We start from the raw sequence: 10651 nt of genomic DNA, 5'->3' as shown, positions 1-10651 counted from the left end.
TCTATTTTCTACATTGTAGAATAATAAACTATGAAATAACACATATGGAATCATGTAGTAACCAAAAAAGTGTTAAACAAATCAAAATATATTTTAGATTCTTCAAAATAGCCACACTTTGCCTTGATGACAGCTTTGAAGGAGTTCCCACATATACTGAGCACTTGTTGGATACTTTTCCTTCACTCTGCTGTCCAACTCATCCCAAACCATCTCAATTGGGTTAAGGTCGGCAGATTGTGGAGGCCAAATAGCCCTTACACAGCCTTGATATATGTTGGGTCATTGTCCTGTTGAAAAACAAATGATAGTCCCACTAAGCGCAAACCAGATGGGATGGTGTATTGCTTAAGAATGCTGTGGTAGACATGCTGGTTAAGTGTGCCTTGATATTGAAATAAATCACAGAGAGTGTCACCAGCAAAGCACCCCCACATCATCACACCTCCTCCTACATGCCTCAGGGTAAGAATTACACATGCTGAGATCATCTGTTCACCTACTGTGCGTCTCACAAAGACACGGCAGTTGGAACAAAAAATCTAAAATTTGGTCTCATCAGACCAAAGGACAGATATCCACCGGCCTAATGTCCATTGCTCGTGTTTCTTGGCCCAAGCAAGTCTCTTCTTATTATTGGTGTCCTTTGTAGTGGTTTCTTTGCAGCAATTCGTCCATGAAGGCCTGATTCACGCAGTATCTTCTGAACAGTTAATGTTGAGATGTGTCTGTTACTTCAACTCTGTGAAGCATTTATTTGGGATGCAATTTCTGAGGCTGGTAACTCTAATGAACTTATCCTCTGCAGCAGAGGTAACTGTGGGTCTTCCTTTCCTGTGGCGGTCCTCATAAGAGCCAGTTTCATCATAGCGCTTGATGGTTTTTGTGACTGCACTTGAAGAAACTTTCAAAGTTCTTGAAATTTTTCGGATAGACTGACCTTCATGTTTTAAAGTAATGATGGACTGTTGTTTCTCTTTGCTTATTTGAGCTCTTCTTGCCATAATATGGTCTTGGTCTTTTACCAAATAGGCCTATCTTCTGTATACCACCTCTACCTTGTCACAACACAACTGATCGGCTCAAATGCATTAAGAAGGAAATAAATTACACAAATTAACTTTTAACAAGGCACACCTGTTAATAGAAATGCATTCCAGGTGAATACCTTATGAAGCTGGCTGTGAATGCCAAGTGTGCAAAGTTGTCCTCAAGGCAAAGGGTGACTACTTCGAACAATCTCAAATATAAAATATATTTACATTTGTTTAAACACTTTTTTTGGTTACTACTTCACAGTTTTGAAGTCTTCACTATCATTCTACAATGTAGAAAATAGTACAAAAAGGACATCTCTTGAATGAGTAGGTGTGTCCAAACTTTAAACTGGTACAGTATATCAACGAATTGACGAGGGAACTAGAACAGTCTGCAGCACACGGCCTCACCCTACTAGAATTTTAAGTCAAATGTCTACTGTTTGCTGATGATCTGGTGCTTCTGTCCCCAACCAAGGAGGGCCTACAGAAGCACCTAGATCTTCTGTACATATTCTGTCAGACCTGGGCTCTGACAGTAAATCTCAGTAAGACAACAATAATGGTGATCCAATAAAGGTCCAATTGCCAGGACCACGAATACAAATTCCATCTAGACACTGTTTCCCTAGAGCACACAAAAAACTATACATACCTCGACCTATACATCAGCACCACAGGTAACTTCCACAAAGCTGTGAACAATCTGTGCGACAAGACAAGAAGGGCCTTCTATGCCATCAAAAGGAACTTAAAATTCGACATACCAATTAGGATCTGGCTAAAAATACTTGAATCAGTTATACAGTGGCTTGTGAAAGTATTCACCCCCGTTGGCATTTTACCTATTTTATTGCCTTACAACCTGGAATTAAAATAGATTTTGGGGGGGTTTGTATCATTTGATTTACACAACATGCCTACATGTTTGAAGATGCAAAATATTTTTTATTGTGAAACAAACAAGAAATAAGACAAAAAATGTGTAACTATTCACTCCCTAAGTATTTTCCAGCAATTACAGCTGCAAGTCTCTTGGGGTATGTCTCTATAAGCTTGGCATATCTAGCCACTGGGATTTTTGCCCATTATTCAAGGCAAAACTGCTCCAGCTCCTTCAGGTTGGATTGGTTCCGCTGGTGTACAGCAATTTTTAAGTCATGCCACAGATTATCAATAGGATTGAGGTCTGGGCTTTGACTAGGCCATTCCAAGACATTTAAATGTTTCCCCTTAAACCACTTGAGTGTTGCTTTAGCAGTATGCTTAGGGTCATTGTCCTGCTGGAAGGTGAACCTCTGTCCCAGTCTCAAATCTCTGGAAGACTGAAACAGGTTTCCCTCAAGAATTTCCCTGTATTTAGCGCCATTCATCATTCCTTCAATTCTGACCAGTTTCCCAGTCCCTGCCAATGAAAAACATTCCCACAGCATGATGCTGCCACCACCATGCTTCACTGTGGGGATGGGGTTATCAGGGTGATGAGAGGTGTTGGGTTTTCACCAGACAGCGTTTTCCTTGATGGCCAAGGTACCAGAGTACCTTCTTCCATATGTTTGGGGAGTCTCCCACATGCCTTTTGGCGAACATCAAATGTGTTTGCTTATTTTTTTCTTTAAGCAATGGCTTTTTTTTCTGGCCACTCTTCCATAAAGCCCAGCTCTGTGGAGTGTACAGCTGAAAGTGGTCCTATGGACAGATACTCCAATCTCCGCCATGGAGCTTTTGCAGCTCCTTCAGGGTTATTTTTGGATTATTTGTTGCCTCTCTGATGAATGCCCTCCTTACCTGGTCTGTGAGTTTTGGTGGGCGGCCCTCTCTTGGCAGGTTTGTTATGGTGACATATTCTTTCCATTTTTTAATAATGCATGTAATGGTGCTCCATGGGATGTTCAATGTTTCTGATATTTTTTTAAATCCCAACCCTGATCTGTACTTCTCCACAACTTTGTCCCTGACCTGTTTGGAGAGCTCCTTGGTTTTCATGGTGCCACTTGCTAGTTGCTTGATGGTGCCCCTTGCTTAGTGGTGTTGCAGACTCTGGTGTCATGCCCTGACCTTAGAGAGCCTTTTTATTTCTCTATTTGGTTAGGTCAGGGTGTGATTTGGGTGGCTATTTTAGTTTTTCTATTTCTTTGTTGACCGGTTATGGTTCCCAATCAGAGGCAGCTGTCTATCGTTGTCTCTGATTGAGGATCATACTTAGGTAGTCTTGTTTCCCACCTTAGTTTGTGGGATATTGTGTTTGTGTAGTGCAGGTGAGCACTCCAGACGTTTCGGTTGCTGTTTTTTTTTTGTTGGTGAGTTTCATTTAAATAAACATGTGAAACTCTATGTACGCTGCACCTTGGTCCGCTCATTTTGAAGAACATGACATCTGGGGCCTTTCAGAACAGGTGTGTATATATATATATATATATATATATGTGTGTATATATATATATATATATATACTGAGATCATGTGACACTTAGCTTGCACACAGGTGGACTTTATTTAACTAATTGTGACTTCTGAAGGTAATTGCATGCACCAGATCTTATTTAGGGGCTTCATAGCAAACGGGGTGAAAACAGATGAAGTCGGACGGTTACATACACCTTAGCCAAATATTTAAATGAAACACAGTTTTTCACAATTCCTGACATGTCATCCTAGTAAAAATGCCCTGTCTTAGGTCAGTTAGGATCACTACTTTATTTTAAGAATGTGAAAGGTCTGAATAATGGTAGAGAATAATTTATTTCAGCTTTTATTTCATTCATCACATTCCCAGTGGGTCAGAAGTTTACATACACTCAATTAGTATTTGGTAGCATTGCCTTTAAATTTAACTTGGGTCAAACATTTCGGGTAGCCTTCCACAAGCTTCCAACAATAAGTTGGGTGAATGTTGGCCCATTCCTCCTGACAGAGCTGGTGTATCTGAGTCAGGTTTGTAGGCCTCCTTGCTTGCACGCACTTTTTCAGTTTTGCCCACAAATGTTCAATAAGATTGAGGTCAGGGCTTTGTGATGGCCACTCCAATACCTTGACTTTGTTGTCCTTAAGCCATTTTGCCCCAACTTTGGAAGTATGTTTGGGGTCATTGTCCATTTGGAAGACCCATTTGTGACCAAGCTTTACCTTCCTGACTGATGCTGCTTGAATATATCCACATCATTTTCCTGCCTCATGATGCCATCTATTTTGTGAAGTGCACCAGTCCCTCCTGCAGCAAAGCAACCCCACAACATGATGCTGCCACCCCCGTGCTTCACGGTTGGGATGTGTTCTTCGGCTTGCAAGCCTCCCCCCTTTTCCTCCAAACATAACAATGGTCATTATGTCCAAACAGTTCTCTTTTTGTTTCATCAGACCGGAGGACATTTCTCCAAAAAGTACAATCTTTGTCCCCATGTGCAGTTCGAACCGTTGTCTGGCATTTTTATGGTGGTTTTGGAGCAGTGGCTTCTTCCTTGCTGAGTGGCCTTTCAGATTATGTCGATATAGGACTCGTTTTACTGTGGATATAGATACTTTTGTACCTTTTTTCCTCCAGCATCTTCACAAGGTTCTTTGCTGTTCTGGGATTGATTTGCACTTTTTGCACTACAGTACGTTCATCTCTAGGAGACAGAATGCGTCTCCTCCCTGAGCGGTATGACGGCCACGTGGTCCCATGGTGTTTATACTTGCGTACTATTGTTTGTACAGATGAATGTGATACCTTCAGGCATTTCGAAAATGCTCCCAAGGATGAACCAGACTTGTGGAGGTCTTCAATTTTTTGAGGTCTTGGCTGTTTTCATTTGATTTTCCCATGATGTCAAGCAAAGAGGCACTGAGTTTGAAGGTAGGCCTTGAAATACATCCACAGGTACACCTCCAATTGACTCAAATGATGTCAATTAGCCTATCAGAAGCTTCTAAAGCCATGACATTTTCTGGGATTTTCCAAGCTGTTTAAAGGCACAATCAACTTAGTGTATGTTAACTTCTGACCCACTGGAATTGTGATACAGTGAAATAATCTGTTTGTAAACAATTGTTGGGAAAATGACTTGTGTCATGCACAAAGTAGATGTCCTATCCGACTTGCCAAAACTATAGTTTGTTAACAAGAAATTTGTGGAGTGGTTGAAAAACGTGTTTGAATGACTTTAATGAATACTTTTGCAAGGCACTGTAGAACCCTGTGCCCTTTGTGATTGTGAGGTCATGGGTATGCTCACTAACCAAGAATTCTGCAAAAATTTCCTTAGTGTACAACGTAAAAAAAACATAATGCATGCAGAGCAGAATTCGGCCGATACCCGCTAATTATCACAATCCAGAAAAGAGACGTTAAATTCTACAACCACCTAAAAGGAAGCGATTCCCAAACTTTCCATAACAAAGCCATCACCTACAGAGAAATGAACCTGGAGAAGAGCCCCCTAAGCAAGCTGGTCCTGGGTCTCTGTTCACAAACACAAACAGACCCCACAGAGCCCCAGGACAGCAACACAATTAGACCCAACCAAATCATGAGAAAAGATAATTACTTGACACATTGGAAAGAATTTACAAAAAAAACAGTGCAAACTAGAATGCCTAAAATTAAGGAAATCTTTGACTATGTAGACCCAGTGAGCATAGTCTAGCTATTGAGAGAGGCAGCTGAAGGCAGACCTGGCTCTCAAGAGAAGACAGGCTATGTTCATACTGCCCACAAAATGAGGTTGAAACCTCCTGCCAAATGTAAGACCATATTAGAGACATATATTTCCCTCAAATTACACAGACCCACAAAGAATTTGAAAACAAATTAAATTTGATAAACTCCCATACATATTGGGTGAAATACCACAGTGTGCAATCAGAGCAGCAAGATTTGTGACCTGTTGTCACAAGAAAAGGTCACCCAGTGAAGAACAAACACCATTGTAAATACAACCTATTTGCACATCATTACAACACTGTATATATTCTTTTGGAACTTTTTGTAAACTTTTAATGTTTCCTGTTAATTTTTTATTGTTTATTTCTCTTATCTATTTCACTTGCTTTGGCAATGTAAACATGCCAATAAAGAGAGAGAGAGAGTGTGTGTGTGTGTGTGCTCTAGCCAACACTTAAGTAATTTCATACATTTCTTCAAAAAATGTTTTTACAAATATCAGTGGTATCTTTTCTCACAAGGGACATGCTGAAGGATTTGACCACCCAGAGCTACACCCTATATAGTAGCTGCTTAGACCATGTGAATGAACTGGATGATCTGCTGGAGAACAGATCTGTGCACAAGGTCAGCTGTAGGAGCAGAAGACAGAGCAAGCCAAAGTGGCAGCAGTCTCCAGATTCCTATGTTGACTCAAGCTCAGGTTGTAGCCTTACTACTGAATATGACTCTGAATTTGACTCTTTCTACAACACGGCAAGTGAACTTGATACAAAGGGGAAACCTTCATTTTCCTCCAAATGTCATGTCGAGTTACCGTCTGACTGCAGACAGTGCAGGTCTATGCACCTGTGTAACAATGATGGTGGCAGGTGCGTCGACATCAGGGTGGACACTCCAGATTCCAGAAACAAAACCACCACCAGCAGTAAGACTGAGGACAGCTTTTGGCCTCTGAGCATTATGGGGTCATCTGATTATATCAGCTCATTTAACTCCTGGTCCTCCCTCAGCTCCTCAAGATCCAGTCTATCCACTCTTGTGTCTGTAAGATCTGAGATGAGTGAAGCGATCCATGCTCCACAAGTGGTTTCCAAGGATGAGCCATGCTCTACTAACAAAGGTCCTGCTGGCAGGTCAGAGTTGAATAACCCACTACCAGTAGAATTGCAGGGGATGCACAGTCTTGAGAACAGTATCTGGAAAGAGGCCACAAAGAAGATTCCTGAGCTTGTTTTCAATGTTGAAGAGGAAAAACATCGAACTATGGTGTGTGACAAAGTTACAGATCCCGAACAGGAAAATGCAAAGACCCCATTTCAAAAAAGCCTTGCCATGTTTGAATATCTTATCAAAATGAAGGGAAAATCTTTTGGCAAATTATCAAAAATGAACTCTACTGATATATCCCGGGTAGCCTTCAATGATCAGAAACGGGAAAAGATGGATCTCTTGTCTAAGCCACAGGGAAATTCTTGTCCTAACAAGTTAGTGAAGAAGCTAGTCGGACCAGGTATTCACATCCCTATACCCAGAGTGAAACATGTTTTATTAATGGAAAAGGCATCCATTCAACTTCTTGAGATGAACCTGAAACAGAAGCGTTTGGAAAATGTATTGGGAGCGCCCACCATCTTCAGCAAGTCCATGGAACTGATCACACCCGGAGAAACTTCTCAGCCTAAGGAAGTGACATCATCAGAGGTAGAGTTGGAATTGAATTGCTCTAAGACTCTTTTCATCAGCAAAGAAATGAGAGACAAGCTAGAGTTCCACATCAAACGCAAGAAAATCCAACACCTCTGGGGTTTGCCTCATGTGGTGACAAAGTCTATTGAAGCCCTTATTCTCAAGGCACCAAAGATAGACCATAGCAGAGTTTCCCCAAAGCCCAAGTATGACATAGAGGTGATGACAAGTGACTTGCCATTTTTGACTGACGAACAGAAAGAGGCTTTAGAGGGCAATGTGAGGAAAAAGAAGGCTCACAAAAACTGGGGTTACCCAAAACGGATAATGGACTCTCTGAAGGCATTTGAGGTTCCTGAGGGTGTGGCCAAAGACCTGTACAAGAGACGTCGCCCTGGAGCCAAAGTCCAACACCCCCGAGCGGCCTCTAAGGTTAAGGATATCCCTGTGGAGCCCAAAGAGCCTCAGACATCAGCTACATCCAAAACCAACGACCTCAAAGAAATTAGTAAAAAACAACAGAACAACCAGAACAACTCCCATAGCCTATCAGAATCCAGTGTCACTGAGATTCAAGAAAGAGGATTTCCCAAAGTCGCTTTTGGGCCTTTTTCTAAGAAGTGTTTTCATTCCGAGTATCCAGTACTCACAACGTGTTTGAAATGTGAATCAAATCTAAATAAATATTCACTACACAAAGAATCCAACGTGCACAGAGAGTTGATAGCAAGGAGCACAGAAGGGGAGGGAAGAGACAATGCATCCCCATTTCCACAGACACAGACAACCTGTCTGTCAGAGCAGCCATCAGTGTCAACTAGCAGACCCTGCAGGAAGGAACATCACTGTGAGTACCAACATAAAAAATTTACTCTATGGCTGATACAATGCAATGTTATCATTCAAATATATTTGCCCTTTAGTAATAATTTCTTATTTTCCCTCAACAGGAGTCCTGAAGGAAGAAAAGTTTATTTCCCTCAACATGAGTCCTCTTTCTGAAGAAATAATTATTTATTTTGATCAACATCAAATAAATACCGATATTAGTATTTTGCATTTATCCCTTAATTCTGTGCAATATTTTTAGGTGAGCTGGAGTAGTTTCAGAAAGTAAACACTAGGGGGACACATTCTCTTAGGATTTGAGCACTGATCTAAATGTACTAAACCAGATAAAACAAATGTTTTTGGTTTACCTTTATTTAACTAGGCAAGTCAGTTAAGAACACATTCTTATTTTCAATGACGGCCTAGGAACAGTGGGTTAACTGCCTTGTTCAGGGGAAGAACAACAGATCTTTACTTTGTCAGCTCAGGGATTCGATCTTGCAACCTTTCAGTGACTAGCCCAACGCTCTAACCACTAGGCAACCTGACACCCCAAATATATAATGTAAGATATAAACTCTCCTACAAATTTATTTGGGCAGCAGTGCTAGACTTGGACTGAAATAGGTGCCGATGCTCATTTTGGGGGCTGGTACTGTTTATATTTAGGTGCAGGAGCTCCACAATACCTACAAAGCTAAACGGTGCTTAATTTGTAAATCGGGAGGCAACAACATAAAGTGAGCACGATAGGGGGGTGACCTGGAGAGCTCTGAGATACCGGAAAATCACCTTTATAATAAAGCATTGCATGCATATCATTGCATTTTTGAAGTGGTCTCGACTAGAGGAGTGGAGGTATATAAATTCAACTTGTAAAATGTTGGTCCCATGTTTTATTAGCTGAAATAAAAGATCCCAGAATTTTTCCAAATTTCTCTCAAATCCATCCACCTGACAGGTGTGGCATATCAAGAAGCTGATTAAACAGCATGATCATTACACAGATGTCTCAAGTTTTGAGGGAGCATGCAATTGGCATGCTGACTGCAGGAATGTCTACCAGAGCTGTTGCCAGAGAATTAAATGTTTTTCTTAACCAATGTTACATTTATTTGGTGTAACAGTTTTGTTACCGTCCCTCTCCTCTACCTGGGCTTGAACCAGAGACACTCTGCACACATCAACAACTGCCGCACACGAAGCATCGTTACCTATCGCTTCACATAAGCCTTGCACACTGGTTTGGCAGTATGTCCAACTGGCCTCACAACCGCAGACCACGTGTAACACGCCAGCCCAGTACCTCCACATCCGGCTCCTTCACCTCAGACCACGTGTAACATGCCAGCCCAGGACCTCCACATCCGGCTCCTTCACCTCAGACCACGTGTAACACGCCAGCCCAGGACCTCCACATCCGGCTCCTTCACCTCAGACCACGTGTAACACGCCAGCCCAGGACCTCCACATCCGGCTCCTTCACCTCAGACCACGTGTAACACGCCAGCCCAGGACCTCCACATCCGGCTCCTTCACCTCAGACCACGTGTAACACGCCAGCCCAGGACCTCCACATCCGGCTCCTTCACCTCAGTCCACGTGTAACACGCCAGCCCAGGACCTCCACATCCGGCTCCTTCACCTCAGACCATGTGTAACACGCCAGCCCAGGACCTCCACATCCGGCTCCTTCACCTCAGTCCACGTGTAACACGCCAGCCCAGGACCTCCACATCCGGCTCCTTCACCTCAGTCCACGTGTAACACGCCAGCCCAGGACCTCCACATCCGGCTCCTTCACCTCAGACCACGTGTAACACGCCAGCCCAGGACCTCCACATCTGGCTTCTTCACCTCAGACCACGTGTAACACGCCAGCCCAGGACCTCCACATCCGGCTCCTTCACCTTCATGCAACTAGAATTGCATGAAATGCGTTTATAAAAGGCCTAATTTTCCAAATAAAACACAATGCAAAAGCATCCAATAAGTTTGTAGAGTCACAAGGTTGGTGCAGTCATTGCGTGCTAGGAATATGGGATCAAATACTAAAATTAATACACTATAAGTGAATTTGTCCAAATACTTATGACAAATTCAAATGGGGGGGACTAGATATTTGAAGTGCTTTTATTTCTAAAGGTAAAACAGATAGGCCAATGTATGAAAATATCCTCAAATAAAAGGTGACATTCTGTACTGTCCTCTCTGTAAAATTTTGATCTCAAATCCAAAAAGCTGGACTATAGAACCAAATGAAACGTTTTAGCTTCACTGTCCATATAAATATGTAGGGGAGTATAGCTCAGCCCCAAGCAAACTAGCATTGCTAATGTCTCATTTCCTTGAGCCCTATTTGCGCAACAAGTAACCCATTGGGCAATGGGTTAGCAGTGTGTCTGTTACATAATACAAGATATATGATAGAGACCTAGGTGGACATTCCTTT

At 42.2% G+C, this 10651-nt stretch overlaps 1 protein-coding gene across 1 annotated transcript; it reads left to right on the top strand.

Annotated features, from left to right (window-relative positions):
- Positions 1–6208: 6208 nt before the first annotated feature.
- Positions 6209–9108, top strand: LOC118964532. The gene is made up of 2 exons (XM_036976524.1): positions 6209–8215; positions 8319–9108. Coding segments are annotated over exons 1-2 (1695 nt in total). The 5' UTR covers positions 6209–6522; the 3' UTR covers positions 8321–9108.
- The last annotated feature ends 1543 nt before the right edge of the window (positions 9109–10651 follow it).

The sequence above is a fragment of the Oncorhynchus mykiss genome, chromosome 5, assembly GCF_013265735.2.
Source record: "Oncorhynchus mykiss isolate Arlee chromosome 5, USDA_OmykA_1.1, whole genome shotgun sequence".
NCBI lineage: Eukaryota > Metazoa > Chordata > Actinopteri > Salmoniformes > Salmonidae > Oncorhynchus > Oncorhynchus mykiss.
This window is presented reverse-complemented; position numbering and strand designations above follow the sequence as displayed.